Consider the following 23,813-nt stretch of genomic DNA (forward strand, 5'->3'; position numbering starts at 1 on the left):
AAATTATTTGAAATATAATATATATTAAAATTTAATAATTGCGAAAAATAATAGAATAATAAATTGTTCTAATGGTACAAACATATGAAAAAGTTACACTCCCTATTGTAGCATACAACAACCAATCAAAGTGTCGATAAATATATCGATAAATATATCGTGTGGAATTATTTTTAATGCAATAAATATGAAAACTTTATAGCTCAAAAAATATTTGAATAATACATTGTTCTAATTGGACAAACAAATTCAAAAGTTGAAGAGTAATAAAAGCTATAGTTAATGCAATAAATATGAATACTTTATAATTCAAAAAGTATTTGAATAATACATTGTTCTAATTAGACAAACAAATTCAAAAGTTGAAGAGTAATGAAAGCTATAGTTAATGCAATAAATATGAATACTTTATAGCTCAAAAAGTATTTGAATAATACATTGTTCTAATTGGACGAACAAATTCAGAAGTTGAATTGCATTGAAAGCTATAGTTAATGCAATAATTATGAAAACTTTATAGCTCAAAAAATATTTGAATAATGCAACGATCTAATTGGACAAACAAATTCAAAAGTTGAAGTGCATTGAATGCTATAGTTTCCTGCCTAGGGCAGGAACTAACTAGACGTTACATGAATATAGTCCAATCCTGTATCAGCCATCTGTTTCTAATATTATCTCCCAGGTAAGTATAAGAAACAAATGCACAATTTACTTTCAATATTCCCCCTATTTTGTCTTCATCGACTTCTCCCTCATTGTTTACCTCAACCTTTTACGAGACATCTTCAAACCTTTTTTGTGCCTTGTACTGGATCACTTTGTAGCAACTTGGACTCTCTCTCTCTCTCTCTCTCTCTCTCTCTAAAATTACTAGAAATTGTCCAGAGAAGGCTAGATATCGAATCAATTTTTGAGTGTTTCTTATTGCTCCTTATTCCGTCATCACATTCAACATTAAACACAACTTGATTTAAATGAGAACAGCAAATTTATCTGTACAACATAAATAAAATAATCCATCTTGAGCTGGGGGCACATGAAATACAAAACCATATTTTAGACAACAGCATTCTGGCAATAACATCATCATATTGGATTTCGTTACATGAAAACAAATAAAAATTGAAAACAAAGAATGCTCTGCTCCTTCAAGCAAAGAATCGCGATGAGGAAATTTTAGCCTCAAAACAAATACAACAAATGGGAGCAAATATAACTGACAATCTTGTCGGCCAAATGTCCACCGCTTCCTGAAACAAGCAGCAGCCTTATCACTGAAAATTAAGAAATGCGATTTACAAGACCCAGACCAGCAAACTGCCCACAAGAAAACATTATACAAATGATGAATTTACATAAGAATGCATACTTCCTTTATTCAGAAAGCTTTCCAAAGAATTTGATAGCCAAATATGTACATCTGCAAATAACACAGAAATCAATAAACTCAAAACATTTTTACAGATGAAAGCCATGTCAGTATATAAGTTTTATATGGCCAGTATATAAGTTTTATATGGCCATACTATTTACCAAACTGCAACCTAAAAAATGAAAAATAATCTCAAATTCGATTACCTCCATAGTGAAACATGAATTCAAATCCAGAACTTCTCAGGGTCATATGGTACACGAGTGATGGGATTCCCCCAAATCATACACTATACAGGGCCTTATAAACTGGGAACAAAGAGGACATTAGGACATCAACACAACTATCAATCAGCCACTATTAGGGCAGGAGTGGTCCAGAATACTTCTCCTCGGACTCTTTCTTCCGCTCAGGATCAAGGCTACAATCAGGAAGATTCATCAGGACATATTTTGTAGTTTGTTAAATATAATCAATATAGCCATCTTTAAACTACAGAAGATTAATACCTGTTTCTTACTCCCAGAAGCAACTGGTGAACAGCACCAGCAGCAGCAGAAATTGGTGCAACAACAGCTGCTGGAGCACCTCGAAAGGCAGATGCAATAGCTGTTCCTGCCCCATCCCCACGATTATATGACTTAACTGGATTGCTTATTAAAGAAGCAGCGGTTCTCTCCAAGCCACGCGTAAGACTCGCGCAGGCCTGTAACATTCAATTCATTTGTTCCATAGTCTTTTAGTCTTCCCTTTTACAAGGGTACTTACATAGCAATATGCAATAACAAAATTCCTCCTACAGTCTGCAACAAGCTAGAACAGGGCTAATACCCAATTTGAGTGGTAACATTAGCTGATGAAAAAACCAGTGACCATTAATTCTAAATCTGATACATACTGAGACATTAGAGTCTGAATTGATGTATAACCAGAAAATTAGCATATGTATAATCCAAATACAGATTAGTTTAAATTTGGCTTGTCTACTTAATTACTAACAAAGATCAGACTTTGCAGCAGAAAAGCCATTGTATTTAATATGCAAGTCCTTATCTGTCAAAAGACGTGCACTACACAAGGATATTAAGGCTCAACAATCATTGCAGATATGAAAAGCAGAATGACACCAAACAAACAATCCCCATCTACAAGAAGGAATTAACCCAGTGGATGTAACAATCTGAAAAGCAGAAGGCTGCGCAAATATTACAGAAGTATAGCAAATATAGCTGGAATGGAGCTTTAAAATATGCATAATTCTCAAGATTAAGGTGCTAAATTCAGAGACTGGTCAGATCAGCAAGTGTTCATGGGCCAGCAAAAATATGAGAGGAAATGTTGACAGATTCAAAAAATAAGAAAACACAAACTAGACACAGATCGTAATAGCAAATAGTCTTTGACCACAATTGGCATCAACAGCTTGAAAGATAATGGTGGATCATTCAGAAACGGAAGTAATTAATAATGAAAAAGAAGCAAAGCAAGAGGTTGGACAAACCATGCATGGTGTTTTTATATCCATTTACAAATTCAAAAGGGTGCATCATTAAATGCAAAAAGGCAACATATGTTCAAGGGCAATTAATCTGTGTGGGAGGGATGCGAGTTGTCAAATGAGAAAGTGTTCCATCCCCACATTATCTCCTCCAACAGGAACCCATAGTACCATCCCTGTAAGTTTTGTAGCTTGTTGGGTCCAACAATAATAAAGGGCGAATAATAGGGCTAAATAGAGAAGATTGGTAGAAAATAATCTAGATAAGTAGACATGATTTTGTGCTCTTCGCAGTAATGAAACTGAATTTTGCTTTTGGTCAATGGTTTTTTCAGAAATTGCAGATTCTCATAGGTGTTGTTGAGAAGTTTTTGTTTTGGGAACTCTTGTGGCTTAAACAAAATGAAAACAGCTTGTAGATCATAAACTTAATACCAAACTAGCAACTTCGTCAATAAAAAGCATGGCACCACTGCAAGGAAAAGGTGAATCCAACATTTAAAGAAACTCCATTGATTGCTGTTCCTAAAATGGAACAGGTATATTTTTACCAGGAAAGTGAGACTGGACAAATTTGGGATATTAAATATTAATGAATTCAAAGAAAATAAAATGTCAAAAAAAATCATTGTAAACATATAATACCTGCACTAAACCCTGGCATGCATTACCAGGTTGATTGCATTTACCATCCATATCTGAGCATTCCCATGATGCTCGTGCAAATGATGGTGGAAGGCTTCCTAATGCAGATTCTGTGTGCACCAGAATTCCATGGGCTCCTGATGCCAAGTGAACCCCACAACTTAGAGCTTCTAGTGAGATGCTCTTGAGGAATGTTGTCACTCCTAGACAATTAACAAACAGCAAACATATCATAACCTGATTTTCTTCTTATTCTAGCAAAATATGAAGCTTGGAACAGTTTTTATCGACTAGATGAATAGCACACAGACAGAGAGATACAATCAGAAAAATTCTGTGCAGCACCTTCTGAGCAAGCTCAGATGCTTAAGAATTCTCAAAAGATTAACAATAGGGAATAGCAGCATCATACAGGATGGAGCTTTATGAAAATAGATAATCAAGAATTATACATATACTACTAAATATAAATTGCTGGAATAAACTACTCCAAACAGATAGATTCAGGCGCAAAAACAATAACTCAGCATTGATCTTTAATTCTTTGCTCAACTCTAGCAATGATTGCCAGAGTCTTAATTACTCTATATAACATGAGAAACTAAACATTGTCAATGAGAATATAGTTGTAAGTTGGACACAAACCCCAAACAAACAAGAATTCAAAGAAGGCCATAAAGAAGAACCAGAGAATCCCAAGATAAACAAAGAAAATGGACCTTACAAAGATCATGAACAAGAATCCAAAGGAGTGCATGAAGACTTAATTAGGATGGATACAAAGGTCAAACCCTTCCCTCAATTGAGAAAACTAGGAAGATTGGTTTGAAGAATCTACAAAATTCAGACTATTGTGCATGCATGGGTCAACTTCCTATGGGGGATGACAATCATAAAAAGAATAGTGTGAAGCATCAAAGCAACAATAGCTACAAGTATACTTAATATCTGAAATTGAAGACGCACTGGCATTACCTGTGCACAACGTCAAATAAGTTTCAATAATATAACTAAAGAAGCATAACTTCAGAGCATCACACTGTCAGAGTATTATCACCTGTCAATATCTTATTTGGAAGGTTGGACAGTTGTGACTGGTGCCATTTGTCTGCAACTGATCTAAATTACTCACAAACATCTAGTAATGGAATATGTCAAGACTCAAAGAGTGATAAAAATGCATACAATAAAAATGGAGAGTACTGATATACCTTGAAGGTAGGGTCACATTATGCTAAAATACACTAGGATAACTCTCTAGGATGCCCTATGAATGCAGGTAAACCGAGTACAATATTTCAAAATCTTTCTTATCGTGTAACATTATCGGTATGGTAAACCCTTAACCCACAAGTTACACATTTGACCCAACACAAATTATCATTTGACTCTAAATAACATAAAACTGTTTAACACCATTAATCAACTTCAACATGGCCAAATATCTAATTGATAGTCCAACAGCTTTCTAGTGATTTTTTGAAGTGCCTAAATAAGGCACCACTAATCTCTAATCTATTTTTCAATCAATCTAAGGTTCCTAGCTCTACCCCTGAGCTTTTTGTTGCACCCTAATTAGTTGCTCCTTGATCATGATTCCTTTAACCTAGTGAACAACAGTGTAACAACAGCGCAGTGGGACATCGAGACAAGTTTACAGGAAGGGAAAAGAAGGGCCCCACTAATCCCATCAATGCAGCAGGGGTCCAGCTAAGAATAAGTGTAGCTAGAGTGGTGGTGGGGGTACTTGGGTGCTCCAAGTACCCCTCCTGAGTAGTCCCCGTCCCAAGTACAACAGGGTTTTGGGTTGGGTGCGCATCCCCAGGTTTCAATGGTCAACAATGACTTGGACAAGCCTGTGCTTGTTAAACTTATACAAAGGTAAGTACTAGATGATCATATAAATTTTACTACTAATGGCACAATTAAAGGGTGGCCTAAGTCAACATTGACATGACAAATTGTTTTCCCAAGCAAAGCAATCAAAAATTCAATAAAAATGTCCTCATAGATTCTCTTCAGAGGTGAGAAGTTGGAACACAATCAGACTTGATTTATGTATCCAAGTTAATTTTTATCATATCGATCAGAAGAAGAATATTGATCAATCAGTCATAAGAAACACTCTCTTCCTCAATCAAGGCTGAGCAAGCTATATGAAGCAGCTCTTCAGTTCAAAGAGTCTATAGAATCATTCAAAATTTTCACCTTTTAATGCACACTGATAGAAGCACCAATACAATAATCCTCCTTTCCTGAGTATGGGCCTAACCAGTTTTGTTTGAGTTTGTAGACTTCGTCATCTTTTTTGTAAATTCTGATATCAATAAATTCAGCTCAAAGGACAAAGGATATTTGTAGTCTTAAACTCCCTCAAATGCCAAGGTGGAGCTATGTTTTACAAAAATAAGCCCATCCTGACACAGATGAATGACTTATGACTTAGTCTATAAGAATCTTTTTACAAACATGGATCTCTTCAAGGGTGAATGCAACCAAGTTTAAGAGTGTTGCTCCTAACTAGACACAAACAGTTGCATATGGTTTAAAAGGGTGCAACATATGACCAACTGCATACAATTGAACAGTCACTAAACAACATCAAGGGCCAAGCCATATAATATTTAATTTTGTAAAAGCATTAACTAATCTGATCATCTCAAACTGTCACAAGGACATATCACAGAGACCATAACCATGGTTCCAGTTTTCCCTGTAGTTCAACATCAGTTTCCAGACTTCCAAAATAACACAAGAAAGCACACTACAGAGATGAAATTATATGTATGCAAGCTTAAAATAAACAAAATCAATGCATTTGTGCCAGTCAAAATCAAATGATATTAATGCTTGCAGTACATCGTGTCAAACCTTTCCGCATGCCTTTGAGTAAACGTCGATCTTTTCTGTAATGCTCAGCTGGAATAGAAACCAATTTTGCAGCGGCAGCGCCAATTGCGACAAGGGATCGAATAAGACCGGCCCCTTTAACTAGCTTGTGCACCTACAAAGTGTAAAATTTATGAAAAAATAGTTAGCATATCATATTGTTTATGAAATTTTATTAATAGCATTGTAAACATGCATCAATACATTTTGAGGTACGATATATACAGAAAATTCAAAGATGAAAAAAAAAAACCTGATTTTGGGTAATATCTTCCAGCCATTCATTAATGACAATTTCTGAAATGCGAGCCCAGCCATAAACCCCAGCAGCCTCGACATGTTTCAAATCCAAATTGATACCCTGTGGAAAATCCAAGTTTTACAGAGTCCTTAATTTACAGAGCAAGACCTCAGCTTAACAATAACATGCACTGCCCTATTTTACATTTTGACAATCACATACGAATATCTCTGAAATACTGAATATTTCTTGCGAACTCCGAACAATAAGTCGATGAAAACAATAATTCAATGATTTACAACGAGTGAACCTATAAAATAGGATTGCACTTTGCAGAAAAAAGAATAACTAAACTTAGTAAGAAACCCAACCAATTTTTAAAAAGTTGCAGCTCATTTCCACTTGAAACTACAGCATGTGATTGATTGTTAGGAAGTTGTATTTAAAGGCATTATGACCTTTGAGTAGCACATTTTCTGATTATATGAGTGGTGCTACAGAATGTCGCATTTGCTGCTGATATTGAATGGAGCTATTGAACATCCTCAATCAAATTCCAAACAGAGAATGACCATGAATAAGGTAGCTGGGACATTGGATAACAAGGAAGCACAACAAAATGAAAAGAGAAAATGGTTCTTTTTCAGGAGCCTCCAATGCTACAAAATGGAATGGAGATGCAAACTATATGTTCACCATTGCGTATGGATACAAATGTCTCCATATTCCTAATTATATGCTCAACGCAAATAAGCTTAAGGAATGAAAGATTAACAAATGAAATTTGAGATGAAATTAACAGAATCGCTAGTTTCGTGAAAATAGAAATCGCTCAAATGCATGAATGAAATAATATGGCACTCTTATCATTATAGTGTGGCTAGCCATATATGTAAATGAGAAAATTCAGCAGAACAAAGCACATACCATTTCAAACTATAATGATTCACAAATGAAAGTTTCTTCAACTTAAATATTCATTACAAAGCATATAGAGTAAAATAATCTAAAAGTCACCTGTACACCAATCTGAAGCAGAGAGATAATAATAATTAACATGGATTGATTAACCATCGTTCAAAGTTTAATTAATCTGATAGTGAACAAAAATAATAACAATCATACAACAAATCTGAATCCGCATGACAGAATACCTTCCATGAAATTAGATTAAGAACCTCAGCACAATTGCCACCTTGTAAGGCCACAAGATTAACTCGATGAGGAATGTAGTTAACATGAATGCTCAATGGTCGTATTTCACATTTCTGTCCAAAGAATAAAGAACAATTTCAGAATACAATAATCCAGCAAAAAGTTAGATAATTAAAGCACAGTAAACAAAAAGAATATCCACTAAATACACATTGGCAATAATCATGGGAATATTGGCAATTCTCTAGTTTTCGGGTCTGCATTTATATGACTACTTTACAAAATATAGCTACAACTAAGGATTAGGTGTGATGTGAAATTGGTGAGAAATGAATCAAAATTTTGACTATGGTATGATGTATTTATAGAATTTTCTTTTCAATATAGATTATCAAGTTACTTGTTTTGACATGCATTTATTACATGTATGCAAAAAAATTACATTGATGCAAAGAACACATCAAAAACACTAAACATTTAAATAAGGAAGGCAGTCTGCAAATGTCCTTGTTGATTAGACAATCATTACATATTGGACAGTATTTAACTGTAACAATTTTATACAGCTCGTCAACTTACCTTGCAGCACTGCCCTCTTGGCATTTTATTAACAAAGAAGGTGGATTACAAGGAAACACATTATTGATGACGAATAAGTTTTTAGACAGTGTGTTACTAGTACCTGAAAGAAGGGGAGAAGATTGTTTTCTGTCATTACAGTGTCGGCATGAACTGGAATACTTCTATTGCTTGATATTTGACTGCATGAATCTCCTTGTACAGCAGCGGAAGCTGCTAACTGGGAAAAATAATTGATTAAGAAGTCAAGCTGACTTTGATCGAGATGTAACTGTAAAGGGTGCAGCTTCACAAATAACCTGGCAAGCAGTGATTTCAAACGATAAGAATACATGCTTCAAAACCAAAAAACAAACAAGCTATTTTTCCATGTTTAATAAAAAAAATCATATCTGTAAGTTTCAAAATGTTTACTTAAAACTTTTCACAGGATATCAGGCAAATTCAGACAACACATGTATGTCCTTTCCTTTATTAAACATTTTGAGGAAGTCTGGAAAATAGAAAGAAAACACAACACCAAGGCCTCATTTGAAACATACTACCAGATACCAGGCATTGGATGTGAAGGTACAAATCTTGAACAAAAAATCATCCCTAAAATTACACAAAGGCATTAACCATCTGTCAATAACAACGGTTATCACAAGGAACGTAATCACCTTTTATTTGCCTCTTTCTAGACGACATAAACAGAAACAGTAAACAGTAAGTATTATAGAATTATTCTTCAAATCAAGGAGGAAGTTCCATAAGGTCTAACAGAATTTACATACACACTGTGCAAGATTTTATGGAGCTTTGCATTTTATATCCAGATGACTATGATTTTGCCCTGAATATGGAGCCAAGCTCTCAACAGACTAGGATTGCACTGTAATTTTCAGATTTGAAAGAATAAACACTTCAGGCATGAAGAAGCAAAATCTACCATTAGTTAAAGCAGTGGCCAACATTTTTCTGTAAACAAATATTTATTGAATAGCACCAATGGATGCTAACTATTGGCTAAAGCAGAGACCAATATTCTACATCAATGAGAAATGATTACACGGATGGACATCACATAGTTCTAAATATAAATTGCTAAAGCTAATATGCAAAGTTAGTACTATTTCGAATGACAAGCTGTTGAAAAATGGATAGCTGCAATAGAATGTCATGTGCAGCTATCCACGTCAAATATTTTTTACGAACACGAGTATCTCTGCATGCGTGCGATCAATCTAAGCAAGCGGAAGATACAGAATTGTGGAGTATTCTCTCAGTTAAGCTTGAATGATTATCAGAACTGTTTTGTTGACAACATTTCACGACTTTCAGTTAACACTAATTTAGCTTTTTAATCATTTCTTTCTACCACATTTTTTATATCCACATAACACTTCTATCACCCTTTTCTCCTCACTTAACCATTGTAAAAGTGCAGCTTTTACTTGAATCTTCTGCTATAATCAGGCTGATCATGATTCAAAGATGTCATTCCTCCTTAATGCTTTAAAACTCACACTTGCCAATTGAATTTTCTAACCATCCAATCATTTTCAATAACATAAAAACTTCTTTAATATCTGTCACCATTTCTTGCGCTGTACATAGCTGCATGTAATTTCTCCTAATTGCCATTTTCAACTGAAGTTACCATTTAGTATATTCTTAATGGCATTGTCACTCACATTATGCACTTTCTCAAATTCATCATTGTTTTGATTGAACAATGTTGAAGAGACCTTGTGAACTATTTCCCAAACTTGCCTTTGCCTTTGACAATTCAAGGTTGATTCATCATTTTTTTTCCCATTCTTCATCCATGAATGATTTGCAACCACTATTAGTACACAAACTAGGACATCACCAGCTAACACAACGTATAGAAGAGAAGGATGACCTGACTTGTACTAACATGACAAGAATACAAACAACAAATTTGATGGTAAAAGTTAAACTCAAAGATTCATACAAGAGTAAATTTGTGTACATATAGACAGCAAATAGATGGATTGAAAGAGAGATTTCACAGCTTGATTCAACCAATGAGTTTCACAAAAAATTAAAATGCATGTGGAATATTTTATAAAACCTATAAAATCTACTAAGAAAAATGTTAAGATGATGTTTATTTTAGATTGCAGTAATGGAAAAAATAATAATCAGATGCAATACTAAAGTTAAATCTTCTCTAGCAAAATAACGCTAACCTATATTCTTCAAGTGGAGTTGAAGGGTCTGGCTTTACAGCTTCTAGCTGCAAAATCAATGCCTTTGCAGATGTCTCTCTTGGATGCAATCTTGAATGATAGTCGTGCAAAACCTTTAAAATATAAAATTAGGTTAAAAAAATTACATGTAAATACAATCTACAGGGAACTATAAAGTAGAGATATATATGGTTTCAAAATGCAGATTATGGTTCTGAGCTAAATTTATACCTTTTTCCAAGGGGCATTTTCACTGTGATCTAATATTAAGAGATCATGTATTGAAAATGAAATTTTTGATGCATAAACCCCAGTATCAGGAAAGGCATCATACTGAATGTCTACTCCATGCAATTCAACTTCCAAGCATGCACTTTCATTCCTTGTGCACCCTTTATTTGCAGGAGAATCACATTTCTTCAACATAGGCCAGTCTGAACCTGCAATCATCCTCCATTTGGCACTGAAGTTCCTAAGCACTATTCGACCTAGTGCCTGCAAATTTTTTGCGGCTGGGCTAGAAGCTCTCACAGCACCATACAAATTATCTTCATCATCTTGCAATCTATGATTCTTTTGGTAATTAACTTCTGAACAATGATTTTCCAAGACTGTCACTGTTGTGTCATACCAAACACCTTTTCCGTCTGCAACATTAGTAGAGGGCATGTTCTTGGTGATTCTAGGCCACTCTGGTTCCCCAGACCGTAGTTTCTTGCTCTCAGACCTTTGTGACCTCGCAAAAAATTCAGGATTATAATAATTTTCTATAAATTCAGGAAAGAAGACACCTGCTTCGCCCACTTGAATGTCTGCCTTAGGCTCACAAGGTATTCCATCTTTCGCTGTATAATCTAAATTCATAAAAGATGTAGTAGCTGTACAATCCAGAAAACATCCTTCCTCTAAAACAGGTCCACTCACAAGAAAATGAGACTGGCCTTTGCATGTAGAACCTAAAACTGCACCATTTTCAACTATTCCTTTCAGGTTTATTCTTGAAGGAAAAGCATTTTCGAGTATGCCATCCAAAAACCCAGCTATTGTGTCTTCACAACTATCATAGTCATCCGTATCCTCCTCAGGACCATCAGTTATGTCAACATTCATGTCCTCTTGGGATGAATCCACAGGATTTTCTCTGTTGACGTTCATTATACTTCCCTGCTTGCCATCGCTTGGCCTTGTCTGTAGATGCACAAATGACTCTTCAAAATCAGGTGCAAATAGCTGCTGAAGCTGTGCACCCAAGCGCATAAGAGCTGCAGTTGTGTCATGACAAGTTTTCAACAAAATCTGAGATTCTTTACATGTAACTTCCCAAAGAAGGCCATCCTGGCAATACATTCTTACCACCACTTTCATTGAAGCCTCTTCACCAATCTTCACATAACCTTGAGAAAGTAATGCATTTGCATCATAACCTTGTTTGCTACTTCTTCGTTTTGATATGTCTAGAACCAACAGTCCTACATCTTGGAGAAAGACAGAGTACTCTTTGTCAATAGTGTTTGAATTAGTCTGAATTGAAAGACACACCGAAGCTGCGGCCAGAACACAAGCCACTGGTAAACATTCCTCTTCAATACAATTACTGTGGGTGCCAGAACTTGAGGGCACACTTGTCCTGGAACTGCTTATGGTTGGAAATCTAAAATAAGGTTCATAACTCACAGCAACATCTACTAATTCTAGTCTAAAGGAAGTGGCATAGGAACTGTCTTGTGAATTGGTATCAGTGCCCTCTCCTGCACCTGTATTGGGACTTTGATGCTTATCATTAGCAGACTGATTAAAGAATGAAATGACTGAAGCCAACCAGTCAAGCCGACCACCAGGAGCAATGATTGTACTGCAGCGGATTATAACAGTTGTAATGCTCTGCAATTGTCGTGGTTGGCTAACATATGTAATTGTTGTTCCTGCATTACCACTGGACAATACATTCGCCCCTTTCCCATCACCGCGCCTTAAAACGTTCCTTTCACATTGTAATAGACAAAAATGTTTGTCTGCTTCAGATTTTTTTCCCATTCCATCCCTCAGTGATCCTTGTAGCAATCCCTCAGCATGACTCAACCAAAAGTAAGAGGCACCAGAGACACCTTCCAGGTTTGACACCGACAAAGTAGCAAATTCCTGAACTGTTAAGGTAAAGTCAGCCCATAAACCAGGAAGTTCCTTCTTCATTGATACCCTTATGTCCAGCAATTCTTTCAAATGCACTGCAATATCAACAACCTTACACTCCAAGAGAAATGATATCTGTGATACCTTTGAGCAAAGGCCTTCACTCATGCAAGACTGGCTTTCACTATCATGATTTTCTGAGTTTGAAGATATTCTCATGTGACCATCAAAACTAACACAATCAATCAGGTCACTAAGAAGATTGACTATCATGATGTGCTCAGAGCCATAGAGATCAACCTTTGCATATGGAAGAGAGAAGAAAATAAATAAGCTAGAACTCTGGATCATCTTCTCTCGAATGTGAGAATCATTATCTTCTAATGCAGCTGCAGTAGTTGCACGAATAAATTCTTGGTTGTTTGGAAGGGCTTTAGTACTTTCAGTTTCTCTTGTCCGATTATTGACTGATTCCCATGCCTTTTCTGCAATCCTACTCCCTGATCCAGGAACCTCCTGCCACTGAATACCAATAGTTGAATAGTTCTTTTCTTTTTCACTGCAAACACTGAAAACTTTCCGAGCCTGAAGAGAAAGTTCTTTGGCAGTACCACGCATCCAATCACCTTCATTATTAGGTGAAATCAAAAACATATTACAGTCTCCCACATTAAGACTGATAGAACCTGATGAAGACATGTCACAATCTTTTAAAGAACTTTCCTCTTGTTTGAGAACCCTTTTGAGCTGGCTTTTACTTAAATGTACAGAATCAGACATATCAATACAAAGGAAATTATGTGTTAGGCTGTGTGGATTAATGCTCTTGCTACTTTCCTTTGGAAAACACAGAATAAGCCTAGAAGATGATACAAGAACAGAACCCCGTATGCTCACTTTTGAGACATCATTTCCTCCTGTAGAGGAATGGTCATTTGTTGGTTCATCTGAAACTTTGTTGAATTTGCCATATACATTCTCAATTGCTTGCATCAAATGCCACAATCGATTTGCCATGTAAAAATCAACCCATAAAACAAACGGTTCAAGCTGTACATCAAATTTTGTACAACTAATTTTGGAGTTGCTACAGTTAGAATCAGCAAATTGATAAACCAGAGAAATCTGATTATCAGAATCAGACTCAGAAGTTAACAATTGAATCTTAACCATGTTAGCCATGTTCTTTGCTGCATTAGAAGTCTGCAGAGACAGAGGGAAGGAGGGCAGCACATCTTCAGCTTTAGATTGTAAGCTACTGATGGATAACATACTGGTTTTGTTGTGCTCTTCACAATTTGAGAAGCTGCAATTCACTGTTTTCTCACCATCTTCAGGAAGGTATTCAAATATTTCAAAATGCTTCATGCCTGCTTTGAACCTCACTTCTTCATCTGTGACCTGAAAACACCAATCACAACGAATCAGTTAGCCAAGCAAGCTTAATAACATAATATGTCAGTAGCAGACCAACCTTTGATCCAACAATTCTTACTTGAACAGTAAATTTCAAATTTTGGAAATTGGCTTCCAAAAACAAATTTTCTCTGGCCCAACACCTAGCCTCCTGTTCCAGACATTCGAACCTTGACTTTTCCGTGGAAGATACAAAACTGGCACTGATGTCCACATGGGAACTGACCCTCAAGTCATCCAATCGTCCACTGTTCATATGTGAAAATGTACACATACCATTCACGTCACTTGAATGGTTATTATCCAAATCTTCAATTGCAAGAATCACTGAGAAAGCAACGAATTTTGTCTTCAGATTGCATTCTACCCGTTCTCCTGGAGAAAAAAAAATGGTATTATTAAGATCAAGGAACAAATAAAATTTTCAAATCTAGGGCATTTCTAACTTAAATTCGCATTGCTAGACATCAGTCTCTGTTTGATCAGCTTCTGTTGTCAAGTGAAAATCAAATTGTTCATACACAACGTCCAGCAAGCATTGCTACACACCAGTCTCTGTTTGATCAGATTCTGTTGCTCTCTTTCTAAAAATTCTAACAAGCTAATGTATTTATTAATGCCACATGACATACAGAAAATAAAATATTGTTGCAAAAATGTCACACATTTACCAGAGTTTATGAGCACCACACCAGTAGAAAGGGTAGAAGCAGCAGTTATAGCACTAAAAATTGAATAAGTCAAACCCAGTAAGCTGCTACTAGCTGGTCCATCTTGAAAGCTCCGTGCACCATCAAAACACTCAAAGAATTCATCCATGCTGCAAGTGCAGTTATAATTCCGGCATTTAGAATTCTGCTATATTTTCCCAAACGACAAATATGAAAGGTAAAAATGCAACATTAATTTGATCCATTAACAGAAACCATAGATAAAATCTACCAAAAGATTAAGCATGCTAGCAGAGCATAGAAAATACCTTTCTTCCAGATCAGCTCTATGCATCCAGTTAGATATGAACATTGAATCCCGAAACAAAGTAGACTTTGAAGTTTCCTCCACCGTTGATGCAGGTATACTTGAAAATGACTCTGCACAAGATCTAAACATTCCATCACTCATCATTGATTCCCCGGGGCAGTGGTGACGTGCATGCTCATCATTGTCAAGCACCAAATTTTGTCTGTTATTCTTAGAATCAATAATAGGTTGACTGTCAGTCCCTTTATATCTCCCAATAGAGCAAAACAACATAATCAATCTTTCTATTGTACATAGCTGCAATCTCAATGTAACAGGATCAATGAGAATTTCAGCATCAATTTTGGGAATATCTGCACAACCACTTTTCCAAGGTATGCAGAACTGAACAGATCCTGAGAAGCCAACATCATTACCTTCTATGATTGGCTCTAAGTTGTCACAAATATCATTCCTGGCTCTGTTACCAGTTAAAATCGATGCAATATGCCTTACTGTTTTTGCTTGTGAATCAGTGTATGGTGCATCATAAAGATCAATTCTTGCACCACAAAACTTTATAATTGGCATCAACATTACCACTCCTTTGGAATCTTCTGGATGAGGATAAGTACTTTCACAGGAACTACCAGACACCCCAGTTCCATATTCTATTTCTGGCATTTTAAGAACCAAAATACTTTGAGATTGACCACTGCTTTCAAATCCCAACGCTGTACTGGATGTCTTTGTTCCCTCCTCAAATGCAATAACAAGATTCTTTATTTTGACTCGAAGACCCAGAAGCAGATTTTCCACCTTCTTTACAATCATCTGAACTCCATCGTGCACACCTGGATAATTTAAGACTCCTCTTTCATGTACCTTTGTGTCTTTCACATGCTCTGCAGTAAGCCTTGAAGAATTTTTATTTGAATATGCTTCCGAACTAGAACATGCATCAGTACATTCAGAAGTCTTGACATCAGTTCGTGGACTAAGAACAACTTCAACACCCTCCAGTTCAACCTCGCAATTGTCAATTGGCACTTTCCAAGGAAATTTGATTGATACATTGCTAATAAATCCTTCTTTGACACTGATTGCTGCTGCACCCAACTGACCAATACCAACCATATTTCATATACTACACAATTCTCAAATTTGTTTTAAAAAAAACAGAAAACAGAATCAACAGAAAGATAACAAATGTCTGTTTACCCTGACTTAGCTATTAATACAACACCTGAAACAAAATATATGAGCTTTGTCTATTACCTTTAAAGTCAAAAAATGTATTTTAACACAAGAAATCTACCAGTCACTACATCTGAAACTTGATACCTAAGTTTTCTTCATTACTATACATGTCTAAAAACTATATTTTAATTTTTAACACAAGATACCTACAAGTAACTAGTTAGCATGGTCACCAGTGAGTTTTCACAAACTTTGAATATAGTAGATATGAACATAACAAGATAAAAGATCCTACGTGCAAAACTAATCCTCCTATGAAGAAATTTCAACCTTCTTCAGGAACCTTTTTTTTCAGTTGTCAAAACGTAGCCTATGGAACAATACAAAAGAAATTTTTGACACACGGCTGAAACAAACACTTATAAGAAACAGGTTTGATGAATCAAAAAGGAAACTTCTCAAGTCTACATTCAAACCTACAACATAAAAAAAGATAAATTAAACCGAACATGTTACACAACTAAAAACCTACTTACCAATCATCTTGCCCAAAAAGAGGCACATACACGCAGAAGGAGAAAAGAAAAGCACACAACCAAAATAACTGAAAATGTAGGAACATTAGTAACATCTATGGCACTATTCAGAACAAATGAGTGGGCAAAATATCATGAGCATAAAGGGAGAAAAAGAAGCATATTCAAAGAATGTAGACTAAAGGATCTTACTGTATTCTCAACCATTTCCAGTATCCAAGGCCACAAATAAAAATTAGTGATAAAACCATCTTTGTCGGATTATTTACATCCTTGCTTGAAGCCTCCATCATAGGACCACAAACGTTCCAATTTCACCTTTATTTATATTTTCTTCAGAAATCAAAAAATGTTTTTTTTCTTTTGAAAGGACCTCAGGAGAGTCTTTATGGAGCTTTCCAGGAGAAAACACACTTACTAATGAAAGCTGAAAAACCTTTACTTGTTTCAAAATATCTACTATTGTCAGGGATTCATCCACGGGACTGACCTCTAACACGATACAAAATATGAAATCCGATAGCAAATGGATAGAACTACACACAACTTGCAAGTATAGCATCCATCTTTCAAGGCTGGAGACTGATGTATCCAAGAAACCTGAATTATTACACCTAACTGAAGTATTCAGAAAAAAGTGGAGAAGTCTATATCAAACAGTACACAAACAAAATACACTTTCCTGAGAAAGTATCGCTTAGAACTCAAGCCCGGTCCATGAGCCTTGTATATGCTACTTAGCCATCATTGCCTTCATGTTCCTGCTCAGTATTTTTTCAGCCCAAACAATTAAAATTTCACAAGAGAGTTAAGAAGCTTTAGGCCTTTAAGGCCTTAGTGTAACTGAACATTTATTCATTTAGTGTAGCCCTCTCCTTCAGGCTTCATTGCAGCTGTTTCTCCTTCAAAGCAAGTGTAGATATGGAGCCATTGTTATGATCCAAAAATATGTACATCAGAATAGAAAATTGTTCATGGACAGCATAGCAACTATGAGTCTTCTTGGATTGGAACTGAGTTAGCTGATAACCTTCCCTTCTGAGGAATTTTTTTGTTAATTTCATGTAATGTCTAAAAATATTTTACAAAATACAAAGAAAATCTGTTTTAAATTCATTCAGGTTAGGTGTAATATTCTCAGGATTTTATTTTGAATTTTCAAAGTAAAATTCTTATTAACAAATATTTTTTATTTCCTTTCTATATTTGTCAATCCCTTTGATGTAGATGTTTTACATTTTTTATCAGTTCCAGATCATGTTATTAAAAGAAGCGCCAGACTGCTTCATTTCGTGAATATTTTGACAATGGCAATGGTCAATGATGCTTAACACACAGGATACAGAATATTTTCCCGATTTGAGCAAATATGTAAAAAAGAAGTGGCAATAGTCACTAAATTTGAAAATATGAAATGATGGAGCTATTTCTATGCAAGAAATTTGATGTGTATCCCCATTAAGGTAGAGATGGGCAAATGACGTTGTTCAGGAAAATGCACACTGGACCAAACTGCCTAAAGGATTTGTGAAGCTCAATTTAGACAGTTCCTCAAAGGGTAATCCTCGTATTCCCTGTAACAGGGTTAGCATTAGAAATGTTCAAGAGTGTTTTGTAAACAGGGGTTTGTACTATCTGGGTGTCCAATGGGGCTGAATTGAATGCTGCTCAGTGTTTAGGAAGTCCTTAATCTTACCTGCAAGTACGGATGTAGAAAATTAATAGTTTAAAGGGACTCAGCTGTGTTTATTCAAGTCTTAAAAAGAAAAGCCTATTCCCTTCCTAATACACAAAATAATTCGTGGGTTAAATCTAGCAGTGTGCAAGGATTTCAAGGAGATTTTTCATTTTGTTATATTGCTATCAGGATTCAACTGTGTAGATCTCCTACTTATTCTTGCCTTTCATGCAACAAACAGAGACCCAATCTCAAATTTTGTGGCCGATTGTGCTGAGGAGTGTGATAGATAAGAGAGGATTATCTTAAAAGACACATCCCTGTAATTACTATTTTATTTATTATCTTGGCTAGGATGCTTTGATGCGTCCCAGTTGTCAGTCCTCCCTTGCATTTTAAAAGGCAGTGTCTTAAGCCAGGCTTCTTCCTGGGTTTCCAAATTATTTTTTCTTAAATAAGTTGGAACTCATATTGTGTGCCATGTACTTCATGGCAGATGCCACCCTTTTGTCATTGTGACGACAGGCAGATACCTGTTTTACAAAACTGCACATTGCTTCACACGCAACTGTCAAGATTTAGGATGTCTATGCTTGAGAGTCTTCTTCCCCCATTTTTCAATCCTGATCGTGGTGTTTTGCATTTTCCATGCTGGTTTGATGTGAGCTCATACCAGCTCAGATGACCCATAGTAGGTACTAGGAAGGGCTCAAAACCATACAAACCTCTCCTCTATGGTGTTGTATCAGATATAAGGCTAAAGACTATTCTAAATTGTTCAACTCCAGGATCATTGAGTTTAGTTAATGCACTCTAGATTTGAAGGGGAATGGAGTCTTGGGAAGCTACCAGTAAGTTTTCCATTCGTGAGAAATTTCTCCAGTATTTAAATGCCAAAGGTTACAGATAGCGAGGTAAATAATTTGAGTGTGCAGCATTCGTCTCCATGATAAATAAATGTTGACCTTTGTGGAAGTGACATGCCATCCTCCTTTGCAGCTGCTGCTTTGCAGGAACCAGTCTCAAGAAGGAGAAGGTTAAGGTCTTGAACAAAGTGGTGTTACCAACTTACTGCCAAATTTTAGATCTTTCTGCCTAGACTCAACTCATCTTGATGAATATTTTTGTTAAGCATTCATTTCTGTTACACATTCTAAGGGGACTCTCATGGTCACAACAGCATCTAGTCTACCAGTAGCGTCAATCGTGTTGTCCCTCATGCCACCCAACATCAAAAGATGGTAGATGGTGTTAATTTTCACAATTGGTAGATTTCAGCTACTGTGTCAAAAGGTAAAATTATATGGGTAGCCACAATTTCTAAGGCAGTTGCTTCCCAAGGTGTTGTAGTGGTATGGATGAATGCAGTATCTCTCCCCAATAATACTCTCCCTCTGGTCTTTTGTTTCTCTCTGGCCTTGTCTAAGGTTCTGGGTTTTTTTTATTCTGCCCTTTTTGCACTAAGATTTTGACACCAGTTTCAGGCTTAGAGGATTGTCCATTTGTGGCCTTTGGACCTTAGTCTATGTTTTTTCCTCTCTCTCATGGGTGAACGCCCCACTAGAATCACTCCATAAATTATCAACAAAAAAATACTGGCGAAAAGCATATCTAGTTACTTACAGAGATAGTGGAGGCACATGCATCATATGCTATGAAAATAAAACTAACAGAAACTAACAGCATTAAATTTTGAACTTCAAGGGGGCTGAAGTTTAGATGAGATCCTTTTCCCATAGTACCCTACAACTTTGATCTTTAAGAGTATACAGAGGATCATTTTCCCAGAGGCCTGACTTGTCAAAAAAAATTGTGTCAAACATGGAACATGATAGACTTCAGCTTTTCTGTACCAAAAGACAAAACTCCATGGGTGGCCACAATTACTATATGGGAAGCCATGATTGCTTAAGCTGTTGCTTCTCCAAGGTGATGCGGTAGTATGGTCAAATCGGATGTCTCTTCCCTATAATACTTTCTTTCTGGACTCTTGTAAGGTTCTGGTCTTTTTTCGTTCTGGCTTTTTAGACACATCTTGGGCTTATTAGCTCTCTGTTTAAAAATTATTTTCACTTGCTTGTACTCCTGAGTCAAAATGTCAAGCAAATTACTCGCCAAAAGAACATCCAATGACTTTTTGAAAAACTATCAGTATTTTTTCCTATAGAACCCCCAGATAAATGATAAAAATAGCAAATTTGTATTTAAACTCCTCCAATTTCATATAATTTTATTTATTTTTTCTTGCAGTTACAAAATGTGATTGTCATCAGTGATAAAGGGTTTAAAGGACTTGATTTGGACTTAGCTGTCCCTTGAACTTAATGGGGACATTGATCGCAAATCCCCACAAGGGGCACTACCCCTTGACCCCCATGAGGGGTGCTAACCCTCCTCATTGGGCTCTCCACTCCCAAATCCCATTTAGTTATTGGAATCTGAAATCTATCAAATACAAAACTTGACTGCAATGGGGGGTGACAGAAAATTGGGATACAACTCTTGAGTATGCCTACTTAGACATTATTATTGCACAAATTGCCAAAAATCCTTTTCGATGACACAGCTAAGACATACAACATGGCTAGTGGAAGTGGCACCGTAACCCATTTTAAGGTTAACTTGCTTTGTGGTCTAGGGTATGTATTAACTTCTAATTTATGTGTAATGAAAGTTGCTTATTTTTTGGTCTAAGGTATGTATTAATTTCTAATTTATATATAATGGAAGTTAGTTATATGCTCAACAAATTTAGCAAAAAGTGTGTTTTTTAAGGATTTTTTAAACATTGATGTATCTAAAATGTTAAAGAGTTATATACTCAAATAACTTTGTAAAATGTGTGTTTTTGAACCCTCAGTCTGGAGTCATTATCTCATTGGCCTATGGCATCGGCCAATTGAACTCAAGATTGTTCGCTTCCTTTGGCATATGTTCCTTCACAAGTTACCTTTCAAAAAGTCTGCTGGGGAAGCTAATTTGTGTTCTATCTGTAAGCTGGATGGATCTGTTATGCATGTTTTCTTTAAATGTACATTAGCCAAAGAGATATGTGGTCTTTTTGGTCTAACATTCAGTACAGCCTTTTGGGTGGATAACAATGTTTCTGGCATTATTGTGAATGGCAGCAAAATTCAGTCCATTTCCCACATGGAGTTATTGGAGTATAATTGGACAGTTTATCCCAATGGTGCTACAGCAGGGAAAGGAAGGGCAGGGCATCCAAAGGTTAGGATACATGATTTAACTTGCCTTAAACATCACACCAAAGACCTCATTGCTCGACCAAAAATAAATTTGGCTAGGTTTTATCCCTTAAGGCATCCTCAAATAAAAATCCACCTGTCTTGGATAGGCAATAAAGCTTCCAGAACCCTAGCTAGGTTAGGCTTTCTGAGAAATCAAATCTTGACATTGCATTGAACCAAACTCAGTAAGAATCCTATAAAAACAGCACGAGCTCAAGCAGTAGCAATATATGTCTTCCAAAAGACTTCTGAGCTGAAATCTACAGGAGACAATAAGCGTTGAAAGTGATCATATATTACAATCAATTTTGACAGTCTCATAGCCTAACAGGTAACATCAATTACAAGTTCCATGTGAGTCTGATAGAAGGCATATCACCCAGTCATGGCAGCTAAGACAAAGGTAAAAATTAGGTGAAATATAAGATCAAACTTGCTGAATTACATAAAAACCACAATCCTCGGTCATGGCAACTAAGCAGAAGGTTGAAATCAGATACACTACCAAATCAAACTGCACGGGAAGGGTGTATGTCAACTGACGATGTGGGGTGCAAGTCCAAAGTAAATTCACCATAAATGAAAGTCCCTTTGTGGTGAATACTAAGCCGAAATTTGCAATTGGTCAAAGTTGAAAATACAGCTCCAATAGATGGGGCCAAGTCCTCGGTGGCTTTGTAAAGACATACCTCTCAGTTGTGGCAACCAAGCCCAAGGTTAACGCTAAGTGAAATACCAAGTTGATCTAAGTATGAGCGGCGCGCAGCAGCAGATGGTATGAAATGTAAATTAAAATTGAATTAGAGACAAATCAATCGCCCATCGGTTGTGGAAGCTAAGCTAAAAATTGCAACTGGATAAAATTATAAAATACCACGTCCAGTAAATGAAGCTGGTTACAAGTTCACGGTCAGTTTGACAGGAAACATACTACTTGGTTATGGCATAGGCTGAACATTACCTTGCAGGGTAATTCATCAAATCTGGCAAAAGAGAACAGCATCTACCATAGTCCAGAATGAAACTTTCCTCAGGCAGGCCAAGCTGACTGGGCGAGCGTATTTCTCGGGTGAGTTCAAGTCCCTAATGAATTTTAAAGGAAGAAAATCCCTCGAAATGATATATAAGAGAATTCACCAGAGCCACCAAAAGCAGCCTCTGCTAGACTCTCGCTCTAACAGCCCAGGATAGGGCGGGGAAGCGTTGAACTAGGAAAGCAATTGTTCAGATAAAACACCTCCAAAACATTCAACTGAAAAGAATTCAACATGTACAACCTGAGCCCTACATGAATACACAGAAAAACATATACAGGAAGCAAAATGGCGTACCTGTTGATTCAAATACTCAGTATTCAATTGAAGATGATTGAGCTGAACTCTGCCGGCGCCGACCTGGACTTCAAGCCGTTCTAAATCGAGCTCTCCCAATATGAATTTCCCCAAAAACTTCTTCAGCCCGAACTTAATCACCCGTTTCATCATCCACTCCATCTTTGTTTGCCTGTTCTTTTACCTCGCCCTTTGCGTACTGATGAAGGTCCGATGGGGGCAATTGCAATTGCAGTAGCTGAGGACGATGAATAGTTGCACGCAGGAACCCCCTTCGCCCCGCTGCCTCAGAGAACAATTCATTATTTCTTCAACCTAAAAGAGCTCTAATAAATTCCCCACAATAGACGACAACAAGGGTAAAGAGAAAAAGAGGGAAAAAAAAACAAAGGAGAGAGAGTCCGCGGAAAATGGAAAAGCGCCGCCGGTCCCATCGCTTTCCCATTATTTCTGACCTCTCTAACCGCTAGTGGTTTCTTCTTTAACATAAACTGAAAACGTCCAATGGTTGGGGGTTTTACGCAGTTTTCATTTGTCTATTTTTGGATAAGGAAGTAAATGGGATATTGGCTTACCGGTTAGAAGTTTTATTGTTGTTTCTTCTCCTTTTCCTTCTTACGTTAGATGGTTTGCTTTAAGACGAAGGATGCCCATATGCTAGTCTTTTTAAAGTTCAGAGTGTTCAAGGATTTCTTTCATAACCTAGTATGTGTCGTTATATGATGTGCAAGAGA

At 36.4% G+C, this 23,813-nt stretch overlaps 1 protein-coding gene across 2 annotated transcripts; it reads right to left on the reverse strand.

Moving 5' to 3' along the window:
* Positions 1 to 1,072: 1,072 nt before the first annotated feature.
* LOC149565687 (autophagy 2) lies at positions 1,073 to 23,481 on the reverse strand. Of its 2 annotated transcripts, XM_089819185.1 has the most exons (15): positions 23,080 to 23,481; positions 15,106 to 16,205; positions 14,798 to 14,946; positions 14,206 to 14,501; positions 10,812 to 14,111; positions 10,581 to 10,693; positions 8,486 to 8,681; positions 7,803 to 7,916; positions 6,661 to 6,768; positions 6,390 to 6,522; positions 3,519 to 3,721; positions 1,885 to 2,081; positions 1,582 to 1,796; positions 1,373 to 1,423; positions 1,073 to 1,253 (listed from the first exon to the last, which is right to left on the reverse strand). In XM_089819185.1, exons 1-13 carry the CDS (start codon positions 23,239 to 23,241, stop codon positions 1,736 to 1,738), a joined length of 6,132 nt encoding a protein of 2,043 aa, XP_089675311.1. In that variant the 5' UTR covers positions 23,242 to 23,481; the 3' UTR covers positions 1,073 to 1,253; positions 1,373 to 1,423; positions 1,582 to 1,735. The 2 variants fall into 2 exon arrangements, with proteins under 2 accessions (XP_089675311.1, XP_089675310.1); XM_089819184.1 differs by having other exon boundaries at positions 1,073 to 1,423.
* Positions 23,482 to 23,813: the final 332 nt, after the last annotated feature.

This window comes from Cupressus sempervirens, chromosome 3, assembly GCF_028749045.1.
Source record: "Cupressus sempervirens isolate cs-2001-9-10 chromosome 3, ASM2874904v1, whole genome shotgun sequence".
Classification (NCBI taxonomy): domain Eukaryota; kingdom Viridiplantae; phylum Streptophyta; class Pinopsida; order Cupressales; family Cupressaceae; genus Cupressus; species Cupressus sempervirens.